The sequence below is a fragment of the Dasypus novemcinctus genome, chromosome 3 (assembly GCF_030445035.2).
Source record: "Dasypus novemcinctus isolate mDasNov1 chromosome 3, mDasNov1.1.hap2, whole genome shotgun sequence".
NCBI lineage: Eukaryota > Metazoa > Chordata > Mammalia > Cingulata > Dasypodidae > Dasypus > Dasypus novemcinctus.
In genome coordinates, this window is record NC_080675.1 from 143867623 (window position 1) to 143886628 (window position 19006).

The 19006-nt window shown below is 47.4% G+C and overlaps 1 protein-coding gene across 1 annotated transcript in view; it reads left to right on the forward strand.

Annotated features, from left to right (window-relative positions):
• Positions 1 to 19006, forward strand: part of NOX5 (NADPH oxidase 5) — a 64137-nt gene that overhangs the window by 36162 nt on the left and 8969 nt on the right. The window contains exons 7-15 of the mRNA XM_023586738.2: positions 239 to 417; positions 1464 to 1646; positions 3399 to 3531; positions 7030 to 7172; positions 9383 to 9532; positions 10999 to 11043; positions 11576 to 11700; positions 11996 to 12080; positions 12882 to 12981. Of these exons, the coding sequence (XP_023442506.2) occupies positions 239 to 417; positions 1464 to 1646; positions 3399 to 3531; positions 7030 to 7172; positions 9383 to 9532; positions 10999 to 11043; positions 11576 to 11700; positions 11996 to 12080; positions 12882 to 12981 (1143 nt within the window). The remainder of the gene's footprint in view (positions 1 to 238; positions 418 to 1463; positions 1647 to 3398; positions 3532 to 7029; positions 7173 to 9382; positions 9533 to 10998; positions 11044 to 11575; positions 11701 to 11995; positions 12081 to 12881; positions 12982 to 19006) is intronic.

A 19006-nucleotide genomic window follows, 5' to 3' on the forward strand; every position in this document is an offset into this window, starting at 1 on the left:
TGGGGTAGGGAGATGTACCTGGGCCTTCTCACTAACCACTCAGTTATCCGCTCCCCAGCCCAAGACTCGGGCCACAGCCCCTCTGGGTCCTGCCCACCTAAAGGGCAGAGACGGGGTGCCCTGGGTATGCTGGCCCTCTGGCCAAAAGCCCCTGCTGGTGCTGGTGCCCAGTAGAGAGGGTTGGGGACTCATGGGGAGGAGGCAGAGTGGGAAGAGCTTGGCTTGTGCTTGTCTCCAGCACTCCAGGCACAATCCGAAGCCAGCGCCTTCCGGTTCTGGGAACTGCTGCTCACCATGAGGCCTGGTATCGGCTGGGTCTATGGCTCGGCCTCCCCAACGGGTGTCGCTCTGCTGCTACTGCTTCTGCTCCTGTTCGCCTGCTCCAGCTCCTGTGTGCGCAGGAGCGGCCACTTTGAGGTGCTGCAGCCCCTGCCCCCTAGTCTCTCCCCATCCCGGGCTCCCACAGTCAGTTCTAGCTGCATTCCCCCTGACTCACTCCAGTGCCACGGCCCAGGAAGGTCCCAGCTGGTCTGCATATTATTTTTAAGTGATTTGAATTCCACCACTTCATCTGCAGTTCAAGTGAAAATATCTTGCCTGAAGATTCCCCTTGCCCCAACTAGATGAAGCTGGGCTCAAGACAGCACTGGGAGAGGAAGGAACCCAGGCTCAGCAGGGTTCAAATCCCCCTTCCCACTACTTACTGGTCATTCAACCTTTCTAAGCCTCGGTTTTCTCATCTGTAACAAGGGGGATGAAGTTCTCTACCTTTTGAATTTATTTTGAGAAGTAAATGAGGTAATATATTTAAGCCACTAACTATATACCTGGACATAGGTGCTTAGAAAATATTAGTTCCACCTTCCCCTTCTTCTCTCTGGCCTCTGTGGTCTATAGAGGCACAAACACCGGTGATCACAGAGGACTTGTTTGGAGAGCCTATCTCCTGGACTGGCCTGGCCACACTAGAAATAGATGTATACTGACACCTACTCTGGGGCCAGCAACAATCCTTTGAAGCAGGAATCAGTGTCCTTTGACTGATGAGGAATCTAATGCTCAGAAGTTAATTGCTCACCTAATTTTCCATAGCTAGTTGGTAGTAGAACAAATATTAAAATTCAGTCTTCCAATCAAATCCCCTGCTCTTGCTTCCTAGGAAGCCATTGTTGTCCTTTGTTTTTTCCCCCTGAGAAAGAGTCAGTGGGATGGGGACGGTGCTACCCCTTCTTCTCCTGGCACGTGCTCAGAGCATCCCCAGGAGACGGCCCAGATGTTTGCCTTTGGCATCAGGAATGTTCCTTACAGTCTCCCTCAGCCTAGCCTCCAGAACAGAGCAGCAGCCTGACCCGTCCCCAGCAGAGGGTGGGTATGGCAAGGTTGTGCGTGCCACCCTGGCTTTGGGGATGGCCCTGGGCCCCACCCCCAGGCCTCGCGGCTGGCTGTTTACTACTCCCCTACAGGTGTTCTATTGGACCCACCTCTCCTACCTCCTCATGTGGCTCCTGCTTGTTGTGCATGGGCCCAACTTCTGGAAGTGGCTGCTGGTGCCTGGCCTCTTGTTCGTCCTGGAGAAGGCCATCGGTCTGACAGCGTCCCGCATGGCGGCCCGGTACATCATGGAAGTCAACCTCCTCCCCTCCAAGGTGCAAGGCGGGCCCTTCCCCATCCCACCCTGAGAGGCTAAGGGGAGTCGCAGGTGGCAGTGGACAGCTGGGTACCTGTTAGACTCCCGAAAGAAACAGTGTTATCTGAAGCTCGAGTACTGTGGAGGAGACAAGCAAAGTGTAAGCCCTGGTCCAGCCCCCCAGGAATGAATGACATCTTAGGCAGAGAAGTGGCAGGGGCAGGCAGGATACCACTGAAGGCCAGGTCTGAGTAGGACACTGTCCTCAGCAAGCGAGTTAGTGCCTAAGAGGTGCTGGGCCCTGCTCGAGCTGCCAGAAACTCAGAGCAGCCTCAGGAGCTGACCTGCTCCTGAAGTAGTAGGGATTCGGCCCTCTTGTTACAATGCAGGCCTGTGTAGGTACGAGAAGCAGGAGAGCATCCGGAGTTACTCAATCCCTCGTCTTTGCGAGGTCAGAGAAGGCATCAGATGAGGGAGGAGATACCACCCGAGGGTTTTGAAAGATAAATAAGGAGTTTGTTACATAGACCAGACGGGGAAGTGTATTCCTGGGAGAAGGAACAGCAAGAGCAAAGGCACAGAGATATGGAAGACTATGTTATGTTTGGGGACCACAGGTCGTCTGGCACAGCTGGAGCCAAGTTGCCAGGGAGAAACTGGAGGGGCAGGTGGGGGCTGATCATGAAGACCCTTGTAAGCCAAGCTGGGAGTCCTGCCCTGCAGCCAGGGGCCGCCACTGAGCAGGCAGGGGGCCGAGGTGGTGGGATTAAGGTGGGACAAATATGACCAGTTTATAGTCTAGTTAGGTTCCCTTCGATGTTCTGTGGGAGATAATCTGGTGAGGACCAGTTACAGCTGCAGGGATGGGGGCCCGTGAGCCCTGCGGCCCAGGCAGTGGCCCTGGGATGAAGAGGGAATGCCCAGCAGAGAAACACTCAGGGGGTAACTGGCTGCATTTTTGGATGAGAGGGAGAGGTCTAGGCTGCATCCCAGTGTCTGAGTGACAGGTGCCATCTATGGAGAAAGAGGAGGCAGCTAGGGGTGGGCTCAGCTCTGGACAACTTGAACTCGAGGGCCTAGGAGGCTGCGGTTTATGTCTTGGCTCTGGCATCCTAGCTGATAGCCTTGGCAAGTCATTTAACCTCTCGGGGCCTCCGCTTCTCTCTGTAAAGTGCAGAAAGACAGACATCGATCTCAGTATTGCAGTGAGGACTAGAGATAACACTTAAAGGGCGCCACGCAGCGCAGAGGAAGCGCTCCATCGACTGAAGCTATTGTCCAGGAGGAGACTGCGATCCCCAGCGAGATGCCGCTTAGGCCGTTGGGGTGCTGGCCGAGTACTGGCCGGAAGTGCTGCAGCAGTGTCCACAAAGGGGCTAGAGCAGTTGGAAGGCTTCGCAGAGGAGGGGTCCACTCAGAAACAGTGTTTATACCCTAAGAAGTGGGATAAAAACCCAATCCCCGCTTCAGGCACAGCCTGCCGCTCCCCTCCTCTGCTCGCCACTCCTCTGCCCTTCCCAGTTGGTCACATGACCCCCGCCCCCTGAGAGCGATTGGCCATATGGAAGGAGCGTTGCCTGAGAGCTGCCCTGCTGGTTGGGAGCCGGGCTGCAGGGTGAGCCCCCACTCAAAAGCACCCAAGGGTCTCACGGCTCAGGGCCTGCCAGCTGTATGGTGGAGGAGGACGGCTCAGCCTCTGCCCCCTTGCCCTAGGGCCTTTGGCAGCTTTGGACCTGCAGGGAGCGCCCCGATCTCTGCCCTCTCTCCCCAGGTCACTCACCTTGTCATCAAGCGGCCCTCGCTTTTCCACTATAGACCTGGTGACTACGTGTACCTGAACATCCCCACCATCGCACGCTATGAGTGGCACCCCTTCACCATCAGCAGTGCCCCGGAACAGAAAGGTGTGTCCACTGCGCCCAGTCGTTCTACAAATCCTTACTGAGTTTCTACTATGCGCCAGGAACTCAGTGGGAATCAAGGCAAGGGAAGCAAAGTCTGCTTCTGAAAAGGGAGGCAGACGTGCAAACGCTTCTTAAATATGATGGCGAGGGCTGTACAAGCTGTGGTGAAAAGCTACAGGAGAGCGCCTGGCACGGCGGCATGCGGAAAGAAGGCTTCCCGTGGACATGGTGGCATTTCAGCCTAACGTTGAAAGGTTATTAGGAGGCATTTAACAGAGAGTAAAGGAGCTGGAGGAGGAGGCAGAGGGAAAAGCATAAGCACAGAAGGCTGGCAGACTCAGGTAGAGCTAGGGTGAGACTGAGGCAGACTTTGAATGCAGAATTGGAATCTGGACGGACCATGCAGGCAGTTGGGAACCATGGATGGTTCTTAAGAGGAGTAGCCAGCTCAGAGTGCGGGTTCCAGGGCATTCCCAGGAGAGCTGAGATGGGAGGCCAGGCCTCCCCACTCCCACCTGTGCACGAGCCCTTGTGGAGTCCCCAAGGCAGCAGAATCCCTCACACCCATCGGCCCCATCCTGGAACCATTCCCATTTCTCTCTTGGGTCCCCAGCACCCATTGAACGGCTCAGCTGACTCTTTCTTTGCCCAGGCATGCTCTGACTCTCACTCATGCATGTGGCTTCTTTCTGGTCCTGGGCTATTGTTGGACCTGGCTTCTGGACCTCTACCCTCCTGGTCAGGTCAGAGTGTGGCCTTCTCACCACAAGGGGTGCCTCCAGCATGGCCAGAGGGGCTTGCTCAGGGGCCTCTGACAGCCCTTGGGTGACCTATTATGGCAAGATCCTTGCTCAATTTAATGGTTCCTGGGCGCCAGTGGCCTCTCAGTCTCATCCCCATTAAAAACTTGAGCTCCACGCAGGATGCCTCCCAGCCCTGCAGCTCAGGGTGCGGGCCCAAGCAAGCCCTCCCACGTGAGGCTGCACACCACATGTCCTTGAATAATTTGGATTCCTACAGGGGGTCCGTGAGCTTGAAATGAAAAAAATCAACTTATCTTTATTTTCTCTGGCCTCTAACTGAAATCTAGCATTTCCTTCACTGCTGAATGTATGCGATAAACAAATTACAGTAGTATTCATTTCACCTGGCTGGCAAAGGGGTCCATGGAACTAAAAAGGTTAAGAACCCCTGTGCTTGAGGTAGTTTCTGGGACCCCACTCCAGACTCAATGAATGAGTCTCTGGGGGCCAGTCTGGGCATCTGCATGTTAGCAAACCTCCCCAGGTGATTCTGAGGGACATGGAATCCCTGATTTACAGCTCTTGGTCTCCTTTGGCTGGACTACAAAAGTAAGCTTCTGTTCACTCTGCTATCTTCCTTTGCCTCTCCCCTTTCCACCCTCTGCCCTCCTTTTCTGTCACTCAGCAGCACATAGACATAGCCACTGAACAGAGCTTGACCTGCAAGCAACTGTGGCCTGGATGTGCAATGGAGCAAAGTGGATGAGACGGGTTGGAAAGGGTGGGTTATTTCCTCCTATTTTACTTTTCTTTCTTTTTTTCTGTCTTGTAAAGAATGTATATGCTCTTGGAAAATTCAGACAATATCGAAATAAGTGCAGAAGAAAATAAAATTCCCCCAAATCACTTCAGCCAGAGAAAACCACTGTCAATTTTTTGGTGAAACACCCTTCCAGATCTTTTTATATATATACCTACATGGTTAATCAGATGTAGAGGTAATTTTGCATACATATGATCACACTGTGCACACTCTTTTGCAGCCCTCTTTTCTTTTCCTCAAACTGTATGTCATGAAGATCTGGGCAAGTCAGTGAATAGAGAAGTAGGTTATCCTTTTCATGGCCACGTCATATCTGAGCATATGTATACTAATATGATGATAAGAACTATATTTACGATATGGATGTGTCATGTATCTAACTGATTCCAAAAGAGGTTTCTTAAGGACCTCAACTTGGAATCTGCCTATGTTTGTTTCTCGGGCTTTGAGTCTTCTGCAGTGAACTGAGCGAATCCATGTGGGGACTGGTAAATGCTTGTCTTTGTTTAGAATGTTTGCTTATTGGAAGTCAGGAGCAGGGCTGATTGTAAGCAGCTGAACTGAATGAATTCATCTGACATTTAGGGAGGCCTCCTGGCCTGAGTCACAGTGGGCGGCCTTTCAGGGCACATTTATGAGGATGACACAGAGCCCAGCTCTCCCGGAACCTCAGGAGGCAGATGGAGCAGCGCTCAGAGGACCTGAGCTCTAGCCCTGACTTTTCAGTTCAGTCCTCACCAGCTGGGAGAACACAGCCATACCTCTCTAGGCCTCTGTAAAGCACAGGGTTGAACTAGGTCACGGGTTCGTAACCCTGAATTCTAATCATGAACTTGGATGGGGACAAAAAATGACATCTTTCTTATTAACCTCTAGCATTTTCTTCTATTATGAATGTAAAACCACAGGGTCAGTAATGGGACCTGTGATTTGCTAAACAAAAACTATAGATTGTTTCCTATCACATAACAGTTGCGGGTGACACCTCAGAATATCATTTATACTCCTCTCCTTTGAAAGTTCAGTGGTCATTGGCCTCCTGCTAGAGCTTGTTATTTAATATGTTAGCAAAGAAGCACATCTAGTCTTAGATGACAAATTTTTAAAAATATTTTGATAACTCATTAAAATTGGTTTTATATGTAATTCTATGTATTTTTAAAATGTATTTAAAAATGTTTTTCTGAGGAGTCTATCCATTGGCATCACCAGTCTGCAAAAAGGCTGCAAGGTTTTGTAAAAAACAGAAACAGGGTAAGGGCCCCTCGACCGGGGACGCTGTCAGGGACCTCCTCACTGGAATGCTGTGCGATGTTTGGGAGTAGAGAAGTGAGGCAGAAACAAGCAGAGTTCTGTGCTGTTAATCAGGGGGAACTTCCTGAAGGAAAATGGACTTTTTAAAACCAGGGAAAGCATAGCAAGCTGAGGCATTGGTGGGTAGACCCATTGTGGCATCTCTTTGGTATCTTTGTGGTTCTTTTTGGTGTCCTCCATCAGAGGGGTAGTGCCACTCCACACCACCTTCCCACCAGTTATTCAACAGAGCCCCCTCTGTAGGTTGAGCACCTACTGTGTACAGAGCCCTTCCAGGCACTTGGACAGTTACCATTGAATATTAGAAAGGTGAGATGCTGACCTGATGGAGGAGGAAGGGTCTCCACCCTTATACAGCTCTGGCCCCCTTCCTTGGGAGAGGAAGCTAAGCCTTATCTTGTAAGCTTGAATGGACTTCAAAAAAGACTAAGAGGTCTGCACCAGAAAGATCAGTTCCCTGAGTTGCACAGTTGTGGCTACCAGTTTCATGCTGAAGATTTTCATACTAGGACTTCAGCAGTTGATGCTCCAGCAAATTCTTCCAGTGAGACAAGGTCTGCTCCCTTCTGGAGGCCAGTGCTGATCCTCTTGTCCTTTTTGGCCCTGTCTCTTGCATAGACACCATCTGGCTACACATCCGGTCTGAAGGCCAGTGGACTAACAAGCTGTATGAGTCTTTCAAGGCATCAGACTTGGTGGGCTCTGGTTCCAAGAGGCTGTCGAGGAGTTTGAGAATGAGGAGGTGTCAGAGTAGGCCCCAGGTAAGTGGGCGCCATTATGGCACACCCATGGGGACCAAGTCAACTTCTTGGTCAGTGGGTGTATAAGTTTCCTATCGCTGCCATAACAAAGTACCATAAAATGGTGGCTTAAACAATAGAAATGTATTCTCTCACAGTTTTGGAGGCTAGAAATCCAGAATCAAGGTGTCAGAAGGGTTGGTTCCTTCTGGAGGCTCTGAGGAAGAGTTTATCCCATACCTCTTTCTAACTTCTGGAAACTGCCAGCAACTTTTGGTATGCTTAGCTTAACATCATTCTCTGCTTCCATCTTCATTTTGTCTTCTCCCCCTTTGTGTCTCAAATCTTCACTTCTCACTTATGAGGATTCCTGTTGTTTGATTTAGGGTCTACCCTAAATCCAAGATGAGCTCATCTCTAGATTCTAACTTAATTATATCTGCAGAGACCCGATTTCCAAATAAGGTTACATTCATAGGTATGGGGAATTAAGGATTTAGACTTTTTTGGGGGTGGGGTGGGGAGGTCACAATTCAGACCTCTCCGGTGAGCATCAACCATTGAGCAACTGCTTCGTGTGGTCTTCTTCAAATCCTGAAGACCCCAGGTTCTCCCCAGTTTGATGATAGCATTCTTCTATTAGATGATACAACGGAAAAGGGGAACTCAAGATCAGAATAACCCACCTCCAAGACTCTACTCCAACACTGTCTAATTGTACGGCCCTGGGCATGTGATTAACCTTGCTGGGCCTCAGTTTCTTCTTCTATAAATGGGGGTAGTACCATCCTTGGCTTCCCTTTTATCACATGGATCTTTAAGAACCAACTGGATGAGTTTGTGTAAAGTATTCAGTGAACTGGGCAGTTCACTTCATCAGCATCATCTTCATGAGTGTTATCCTTGAGCCCTGATGAAATCTATAAGGCTGAACTGTCACTGGTGCCATGGAGTGAATACAGGGTCTGGGAGGTTTGATAGGTGAGTGGAGGGAGATCAGAGGAGCTCCTGAAGGAGGAGGATAGATGATGTGACTGAACACAAATCTAGCAGGCTGTACCTCTTGGCTGGGAAACAGGTCAGTATAGGGAACCCTGCTGAATGTTAGAAGAGAAGCCCCAGGCCTAGCTCAGGCCTGCCTTGCCCTTGGGGAGTTTAAAACCAAAGGAGAAAGCCAGGTGGATGCCTGCTGGCCAGACCAAAGGACCCTTCCAGATCCAGGACAAGAGCAAAGCTTTGGCATATAGATGGGATAGGTAGAAACAAGCAGTGTTCTCAGCTGTTGCTAGGGAAAACTCCCAAGGAGAAAGCTGACTTTCAAAAGCTGGAATTCATAGCATGCTAGAGCATTAGTGGATAGACACATTGAAAGCTGTGTTTCCTTGGATCCCAAGTACCACTCCAGAGAATAAATTGGCATAATCTCTCTTGAGGGCAGTTTGGCCATATGTGTCAACATATTAAATATATATACCACTGCCCAGCAATTTTATTTTTAGGGATTTATCCTTAAAAGCTAATGTGTATAAGATGTATGTTAATTATTTTTCATTAAGTCATTTATTAAATATTTTTTGAGCAAAGCTCTTAACTGTTTGCCAGGTACGGTTTTGGTGCTGGAGATAAAGCAATAGGCAAAATAGACACAATCCCTGCTTATGTTCTGGTGAGAGAGAAAGACAATAAACACACAAACAAAATTCATTTATAATATGTTAGGTGATAATAAATGCTATTTACCCTCAGCACAGGGTAAAGGGATAGAGACAGGAAAGGTGCTATTTTATTTAGGGTAGTTGTTCACAATAATGAGAAAATAAAAATAATCAAAACACCCAATAATAGAGAATAGCTAAATAAATTAGGGATCGCCCTTACAATGGAAAAGTAAGTCACCTAAAAAGATCATATAAATTTATATTTATTAACCCAGAAAGCCATTCAAGGTATTTTAAGGGGAAAAAAACAGATTACAAAGCAGGTGTTCCTTTTCTGTAAAAGAAATGTGTATGTGTCAGAAAAAAAGTCTGAAACAGCATAGAGAAAATTATAAGAGCAGTTATGTCTGATTCATGGTGCTTTTTCACTTTGTTCTTCAAACATTTCTGCAATATCTGAATTTTTTAAAACTAGCATGTATCAATTTTGTGATTTAAATAATAAAGTAATTTCCCTTTTGAATTAACCGGTATGTGCAGCCCCAGCCCATCCCCTCATGTGCCTCGTCACAGAGCGTACTGGCCTCCGATAAGGACTTCACCGTGGACCTGACGACCTATGGGCCCCGGGAGTCTCCGTGGCAGGGAGGCGAAGGGCTCGTGTACCTGGGAACAAAGAAAGGAAGGGCGCAGTGGGGAGCCGCCGCCCAGGACCACGGTCTGGTAAGGCTGAGGAAGCGGCGGCTGGAGGGGCCCTGGAGGCAGGGCTGTCAGCTGGTTTGTTTTCCCAAGGACAAGGATGGAGGGTCCTTGGAACACGGGAGAGAAGGCAGGACCAAGACTCCACCAGTGTTTCTGCGGCGAATCATTTGTGTACCACCATACTGTCGCCCCACTGGTAGTTTCCTGAAAACGTAATATTTCTCTTTACATTCCAACATCACTTTACACTTAATTGTATTATGAAAGGACTTTTTATATTGTTATCTTTAATGGAAATCCAGTACCATGTGCCATCAACAAGATAGCTCTAGAAGGAAACATGGAAAACCAATGTAATGGAATTCTTGCTGGTATTTCTGCCTGAGGCTGCGCTCCACAGCTCTTTCCCTGTCTCCTTATTAAAGTGAAAGAGAGAGAGAGGTGGGATTAGCAAGTGTTTTAGGTATCAAAGATAGAGTAACCATAATCTAAGGCTTTCTGCTTGCAATTGGAAGGACTAAAGAAAATGGGAAGGGGATTAGCTCTCGCACGGGGCACCTTCTAACATCACAGGTAGTTGGCGCTCAGCGTGGGAAACGCAGCACGCGCCGGGCCCAGACGCAAGCAACACCGTGTGAGGTGGGGGCAGGATCTAGCCGAGCTTGTGGGAAGTGGGGACAAGTCACCTCCACTCTCCGACTCGGAGCCTCTTCTGTGAAATGAGGGGGTGGCCAGGAGGACTGTGAAGGGCGCGCCTCACTCTGCCCTCTGTCTCCGAGGCCTGCTCCGAGGCGGGCTCCCTTCACCCGCGGAAAGGAAGCGTGCCCGGGCCCGGGGGCTGGAGAGGGCGAGTGCGGCGGGCGCGGCGAGTGCGCCCCGGCCTCGGGCAGCGCCCACTCCCGGGCGCAGAGCCGAGGCCCCAGGGCGGGGGTGGAACTGGAGCCCCGGCGGCGCGGACTTTGCTGCGGGGACACCCGGCAGGGCTGGGGGAGGAGGAGCGGGACACTGAGGGCCGATCAGGAAGCCTCCGGCTGGGGAAAGGAAAGGGGGTTTTAGTCAGAGGGGAAAGAATGTTCAAGGACTGCAAGTGTGTCTAGAGATGGGAAAGTTATTGACCGTGGGCTGGAGACCGAGCTGAAGATGTGGGGGTGAATTTCTCCATCCCTGGAGCCGGGGAGAGCCATTGGTTAAATTGCCAGGGATTTTTCCATCCTGGTGTTAAATAGTCTTAGGGTGTAGCTGTGATCCCCAGAAATCAACAGATGCTGCAAAACTGGGTTTTTTGTTTGTTAGTTCTTTTTTTTTTGTTTTCTTCTGGAGCGTCAAATTACCAGCACACTGAAGTTCTCCCTCAAGAGGGCTCCAGGTCCACTGGAATGGTTTGGGCAGGAAAAACAACTCCCCTCTTATAAAGTTGTTCAGACTGGCAAGGGCTTAGGCTCCTCTGGGTGCCCTTCCCAGAGACCCATAACTTTCTACTCCCACAGGCCCCTGAGGTGCCCTCCGAGAACCACCAGTTCTGTAACATCAAGGTAAGAGGCTCCAGGGAGCGGAATGCCCAAGAGCCCCCTGCCTCAACCAGAGGAAGCGAAGGCTTTGCCGGGGGAGGGGTCCCCAAGCTCCTCGGATTGTGTCCAAATAACTTCACCAAACCCTGCCTCCTGCTTTTTATAACTGCAGATGCCCAGCCTCATCCCTTGCCTGCCTCTTCTCCAGGAGCAGGAATGGGGCATACAGAGCCACGTGCATGCTTCCCAGTCTCCCCGGCAGTCAGGGCACATACTTGACTGGGACTGGTGCACATGAGGGACTCTGGCTGGGTCCTTCTCACCAGCTCAGCATTCTGAGCCCGCCCTCGACAGGCTAGTGCACTCCCAGACTTGTGCTAAGAGCACCCATGTGGAAAGACCACTGGGCTAGGAGTCACTTAGACCTAGTGTTCTAGCCCAGGAGATGACTGCCTGCATATAAAGGTGGTTCCCAAAGGCTTGGGGGACATTCCCCAGTAGGAGGGGATCCAGCTATCACCCCCCCCCCTTTCCTCCAACCCCCTCCTGTGCTCAGTGCTACATCGACGGGCCTTACGGAAGCCCCACCCGCAGGATCTTCGCCTCTGAGCACGCTGTTCTCATTGGGGCAGGCATCGGCATCACCCCCTTTGCTTCCATCCTGCAGAGTATCATGTACAGGTGGGTGGAGAGTGTGACCCCTGCCCGTCCTCCTGCTCCAGTCCTGAGAGATGCCCTCACCGCCTCCTCTCCTGCCCCCTGTCCTGTTTTCTCCCTTTTCACCTGTCTCTTCTCCTTCCCTCCTTTCTTTTTTTCTTTCTTTCCTCTCTTCCACCCCTTTTTTCATGTCTCATCCCTCCTTCCTCATTGGATTGGCTCTGCTACTCCATCTTCCATCGCTGTCCCGTGCACTGTGCTCTGGGATCCTGAAAAGTTTGCTCCAAATTTGAAACCCCCTCCTCTCGCCTCCTCTCAGGCACCAAAAGAGAAAGCGCCTTTGCCCCAACTGCCAGCACTCCTGGACGGAGGGTGTCCAGGATGAGGAGATGAAGCTCTGCAAGGTGAGTGCTGCCCCCTGCAGGCAGGGCTCTCCCCAGGCACCCTCAAGAACAGATGGGGGAAGTGGATGTGACTCAAGCAGTTGAGTGCCCACTTCCCACATGGGAGCTTCCAGGTTTGGTCCCCAGTGCCTTCTAAAAACAAAAGCAAACAAACGAAAAAAAAAAAAACATGTGCCAGGAAAGGAATAAGATGACCTCTCACCTGTGGGGGCCCTCTTGCTCCCTACGCCCTACCCTCGCTCCTTCCCCCAGTGCCCAGTGTTCTCCTGATGCCTCCTCAGTGCCCAGGCCTCCTCTGCCAACAGTCCCATCACCGCCAAGAGATGTTCTTACCTCCGAAGACAAGCATCTTGCAAGGCTGTGTACCTTGAAAGTCAGGCAACCTGGATTTCCTTACAGCCATGAGGCTTACTATCCGTGACCCCCAAAATGAAAACGTTTGCCATTTGAAAATTCATCATTCTGTATAGGCCACGTAGGAGAGTTTCAAAAATAACAAAATGCTTTTTTTCTGGCTACTCTAAGCGGATATCTCAGAATACTGCTTGTTCTAAACAATATATTGGTAGAGAAAGTCCTGATCTGGGCGTCAGGAACCCGGGCTCTGGTCCTGTGCTGCTGTGTGGCCTGGGCAAGGCGCCTCACCTCCATGAGCCTCAGTGTTCTCCTCCATTCAGTGGGTATGATAGCATGTGCCTTGCTAACACCAGGGTGGACGTTCTAGGGCCCTGGGGTCGTAGATGGGAGCATGCTGTGAATAGCCTAAACCCTGCCTCTGAACCGAAGGGCCCCTCTGCCTAGGTGGACTTCATCTGGATCAACCGAGACCAGCGCTCTTTTGAATGGTTTGTGAGCCTGCTGACCAAACTGGAGATGGACCAAGCCAAGGAGAACCAAGGCGGTAGGAGGGGGCCAGGGCCTGGGGAGCGAGGGAGTGGGGCAGGTGGAATTCAGGCTCTTTCCAGGAAGATGTTCGGATTATTCCGTTTCTTTAAAAAATGGATGGGGGTGTCCCCTTAAAATGTATCATTTCTTAAAGTTTAAAAATCATACAAAATCCCACCTAGCAATCCAGACTGTTCTAGGCATCTTTAAATTTTCCTTCCAAAATCATTTTCTTATGCTTTAACATGAAAATGTATATCCTTCATTTTTCTAATTTCTATTTTCTATGCCATTTATTTCAATTCAGGATGGGGCACTTGTTTAAAATTAGATTCGCAGGTCTCATCCCAGACCTTCCAAATCAGATTCTCTGAGAGTAGAGCCCAGGAATGTACCTTTTAGCCCACTTGAAAGATGATGATTCTCTTCACACTGATTTTTTTTTCAGTTTTATTGTGGTGTAATTTATACCTAATAAGATCCACATATTTTAAATGTACAATGAATACAATGGTTTTTTGACAAATGTGTACAGTTGTGTAACCACCACTGCAACCAAAATATAGAACATTTCCTTTATACCAAAAAGTTCCCTCATCCCCCTTTGCAGTCAACACCTCACCCAATTTATAGTCCTTTTTTTTTTAAAGATTTATTTATTTATTTTCTCTCCCCTCCCCCCTACCCCGCCCCAGTTGTCTTTTCTCTGTCTATTTGCTCCGTGTTCTTCCCTGTCCGCCCCTGTTGTTGTCAGCAGCTTGGGAATCTGTGTTTCTTTTTGTTGCATCATCTTGTCAGCTCTCTGTGTGTGCGGCGCCATTCTTGGGCAGGCTGCATTTTCTTTTGTGCTGGGCGGCTCTCCCTACGGGGAGCACTCCTTGTGCGTGGGGCTCCCCAGCGCAGGGACGCCCCTGCGTGGCAGGGCACTGCCTGCATACATCAGCACTCCCTGCGCGCATCAGCACTGCGCATGGGCCAGCTCCACACGGGTCAAGGAGGCCTGGGATTTGAACCATGGACCTCCCACGTGGTACATGGACGCCCTAACCACTGGGCCAAGTCCACTTCCCAATTTTTATAGTCCTTGACAGCACCTGCTCTGCATTCTAGTGTATGGATATACCATAATTAGTTTTTCCATTCACTTTTTTTTTCTTTTTCTTTCTTTGTTTTCTTTTAAATGTTACATTAAAAAACTTGAGGTCCCCATATAACTCCCACCCCACCCACGCCCCCCCCATCTGAGCTATTTCCACTTTTTAGCAATTTTGAATGAAGCTGCTATGAATATTTGCATAAAGGTCTTTGGGTGAACATGTATTTCCATTCCTCTTGGATCAGTACTTAGGAGTTAGATTGCTAGGTAGTATGGTAAGTGTTGTTTTACTTTATAGAACTGCCAAACTGTTTTTCCAAAGTGACTCTACTATTTTGCATTTCCATCAGTGATGTGCAAGAGTCCCAATTGCTCATAATCCTCATCAAAGTTTGAAATCGGCAGTCTCTTTAGTCAGCTTAGTAGGTATGTAGTAGTATCTTAATGTGCTCCTAATTTGCCTTTCCTTAATGACAAGTGGGCGTTGAATATCTTTTCCTGTGTTTACTTGGTGTTTTTACATCTTCACTGTGAAGTGTCTGTTCACATATTTTGCCCACTTTTTAAATCAGGATGTTTGTCTTCTTTATATTAAGCTGCAAGTGTTCCTTACATATTCTCTAAACAAGTCTATTATCAGGTATGTGTTTTGCAAATACTTTCTCCTAGTCTGTGTTTTGACTTTTCATTTTCTTGAACTGTCCTTTGAAGAAGAAAAGTGTTAAATTTTAAATGATGTCCACTTAAAATCCCACTTTTTCTTATATTCTTCATGTTCCTTTGTACTAAATTTTTGCCTTACCCAAACTCATGAATATTTTCTCCAATGTTTTCTTCTAGAAGTTTTGTAGTTTTAGCTCTTCATGAGATCAGTTCTTAATCTGGGTGCTATTGACATTTGGGGCCCAATGATTCTGTGCTTTGGGGCTGTCCTGTGCATCCTGGTAGGTTTAGCAGCACTCCTGACCTCCACCCAATCAGGAGATGCCAGTAAGTACCCTCGCCCCAGCCGTGGTAATAAAAATGTCTCCCGATATTGCCAAATGTCCCCTGGGAGGCAAAATTGCCCCCTTTCAAGAGCCACTGATTTATAGTAATGATGGGTTTCATGATAAATTTTGTATATGGTGAGAAGCAAGGGTCAAAGTTCATTGTAGCGTATGCATATGGATACCCAATTGTTCCTGCACCATTTGTGGAAAAAATACTTTCCTCATTGGAAAAACTTGGAACCATTATCAAAATCAAATGTTTTTATTTTATTTTATTTTATTTTATTTGGGTCTATTTCTAGACTGTTCTATCCTGTTCCATTGATCTATCCTAATGTCAATACCACACAGTCTTGATTACTATAGCTTTATGAGTATGTCTTGGAATTAGGTAGTGTAAATTCTCCAACTTTGTTCTTCTTTTATTTTCCATATAAACTATTTAACTAGTTTGTCAATTTACAAACATTTTGGATTCTTATTGAGGTTGCATTAAATCTATGGGTCAATTTGGAGAAAGCTGCCATCTTAATACTGAGTCTTCCAATCCATAAACCTGATATATCTCTGTATCATTTAAGGTCCAATCAAGAAACAGAAGCCATTCAGTAATTTGAACAGGGCAAGTTTAATTAAAAAAAAAAAAAAAAGAACTAAGGGAGCTGATGTAGCTCACACTGTTCAGTGCCTGCTTCCCACATGGGAGGTCCCAGGTTTAGTTCCCAGTGCCTCCTAAAAACGAACAACAAGCAAACAAGTGATAAAACCAACTCAGGGGAGCCATTATGGCTTAGTAGTTGAGTGCCAGCTTCCCACATACCAAATCCCAGGTTCAATCCCTGGACCCTGGTGCCTAAAAAAAAAAAAACAACTAAAACAGGAAGGTATAAAGAGAAGTTCAAAACAAACCCTAGGGATGAGGGAGAGTACCCAAGAAAAGAACAAACTTGGAAGGGGGCCTTCTCCCCAAGGCTGGGACTCAGAGTTGTTGGAGACTGTGTGCTGGCAGCCCACCAGATGGCAGAGAAGTTTGCTGGGTTGCTCAGATCAGAGCTGGTCCACAGTCACCGGTGTCAGGTGAAACAAGGTAGGCAGGTCGGGAATCAGGAGCCTCCTCACCAGCAAGGCAGCATGAGGCCTGGGGCACCCAGCATCTGCCTCGGGTGGGTCATGGCAAGGTGACCACCAGGCTGGGGTCGGGGCTGCGAGCTCACCAAAGGCCTGCACACTGGTGCACAGCTGGGCAGAGCACCGCTAGATCTCCCCCCACACAGGCGCCACTGGTAACTTTGCAGTAGGAGCAAGAAGAAACAGAACAGACGTACACTGGAACCAGGAAAAGAATGCCCTCCCTCCTGCAATATCCTTCCTCTGCCCTCTGTTGACAAAGCTCAACATCACACGCACTGTGAAGGAGAAGCACTAAAAGAACCCATCTCCGTTATCTCAGAGCAGGGAGCAAAGAGTGGTGTTTTAATGTCCTCAGCCACTCAAACAAATAGCATGAAGTGAGTTGACTTAAACAATGAGAATTTATCAGGTTATGGTTTTGAAGGTAAGAGAACGTCCACATCAAGGCACCCTCAAGGCAATCCTTTCTTGCTGAAGACTGTGCCGTTCTGGGCCTGGCTGCTGGCATTCCTTGGCTCCTCTGTCATATGGCAAGGCACGTGGTGGATTTTCCTGGTCTCTCCCTTCTCTTTCGGGTTCCATTGATGTAGCTTCTTGCTTCCTGTGACTTTCTTTTCCTCTGCCTGAATTTCATTCTGCTTATAAAGGACTCCAGTAATAGGATTAAGAACCATCTTGATTGAGATGAGCCACACCGTAACTGAAGCAACTTCATCAAAAGTCCTACTTAAAATGGGTTGACATGCACAGGGACGGGTTAAATTTAAGAATATGTTTTTCTGGGGTACATACAACTCCAACCCACCACGGATGGATTTAGAACCCAGAGGCAATACACTGATAACTATGAAATTGTTGTTGTTTTTCTCATTAAATGTTTGGGGAGTTTATCAGTGAAACTATCTGGGCCTGGTGTTTTCTTGCTGGAAAGATTCTTAACCAAAGCTCAATTCTTTCCATAGATATAGGGCTATTCAAGTTATCAATTTCCTTTCTCTTTTTTAAAATAGATTTTTGGAGATTTGATTCACATACCATATAATTCACCCATTTAAACCATGCAAGTCATTGGCATTAGTATAGTCAAAGAGTTGTACATCCATAACCACAATTTTAGAACATCATCAGTATTCCAAAAAGAAACCCCAATCTCTTTAGTCATTGCTGCCTTCAGCCCCTCCAAGACCCCCAAGCCCTAGGCAACCACTAATCGAATTCTTTTATTTTTTAAAGATTTATTTTTTATTTATTTCTCTCCCCTCCCCCCCCACACCTGTTGTCTGCTCTGTGTCCATTTGCTGTGTGTTCTTCTTTGTCTGCTTCTGTTGTTGTCAGCTGCACGGGAATCTATGTTTCTTTTTGTTGTGTCATCTTATGTGTCAGCTCTGTGTGTGTGTGGCACCATTCCTGGGCAGGCTGAACTTTCTTTTGCACTGGGAGGCTCTCCCCACCAGGTGCACTCCTTGTGCGTGGGGCTCCCCTATGCGGGGGACACCCCTGTGTGGCAGGTCACTCCTTGCGTGCATCAGCACTGCACATGGGCCAGCTCCACACAGGTCAAGGAGGCCCGGGGTTTGAACCGTGGACGTCCCATGTGGTAGACGGATGCCCTATCCACTGGGCCAAGTCCGCTTCTCTAATCTACTTCTGTCTTTATAGATTTGCCTTTTCTATACATTTCTTATAAATGGAATCATACAATATGTGATCCTTTGTGACTGGCTTCTTTCACTTAGCATAATATTTTCAAGGTCCATCCGTGTTGTAACATGTATCAGAATTTCATTCCTTTTATTGCCAGATAATATGCTATGTTATGTATATACTTCAATTTATTTATTCATTCATTCATTAATGGACATTTGGTTTGTTTCCACCTTTTGACTATTGTGACCATTGCTGCTGTGAATATTCATTTGCAAGTATTTATGTGGATGTATGTTTTCGTTTTCTTAGGTATATACCTAGGAGTAGAATTGCTGTATTATATGGTAACTGTTAAGTTTAACCTTTTGAGGAACTTCCAAACTTTTTCCAGAGTGGTGTTCCATTTTACATTCCCATCAGCAATGTATGACGGTTCCAGTTCCTCTGCATCGTCACCAATAAGTGTTACTGTCTTTCTTTCTGATTCTAGTTTTGGTCTGTAAAATATTTCTTTATGATTTTTATTTGCATCTCTCTGATCGCTTATGGTATTGAACATCTTTTCATGTGCTTATTGGCCATTTGTATATCTTCTTTGGATAAATATCTATTAGACCCCATATCCATTTTTTAATTGGGTTATTTATCTTTTAACTATTGCATTGTAATAGTTCTTCATACATTCTAGATACAAGTCTCTTGTCAGATATATATGATTTGAAAAATTTTCTCTCATTCTATAGATCTCTTTCTTCGCAAGTGTGCTTTGGTAGTTTGTATCTTTTAATAAGGGTGCATTTCTTTCAGATTATCAAATTTATGGTACAAAGTTATTCATAATATTCTCTTATTATCCTTTTAATGTCTGTAGGACCTATAGTGATAACCCCTCTCCTCTTTCATTCCTGATATTGGTAATTTATGTATTTGTTCTTTCTTTCCTGATCAGTCTGGCTATATGTTTGTCAATTTTTTTTACCTTTTCAAAGATCAAGGTTTTTTTCCCCTTTGTGCCTTTATTGTTTAACTTCTGTATGAGATTGTAAACCCCATGATAAATTATTATTATTGCTTTAAATATTCATTTATCTTTCTTTTAAAAATAAATTTAAAATGAGAACAACACATCTTTTATATTTATACACATATTTAACATTTTGGTGCTTTCCATTTTT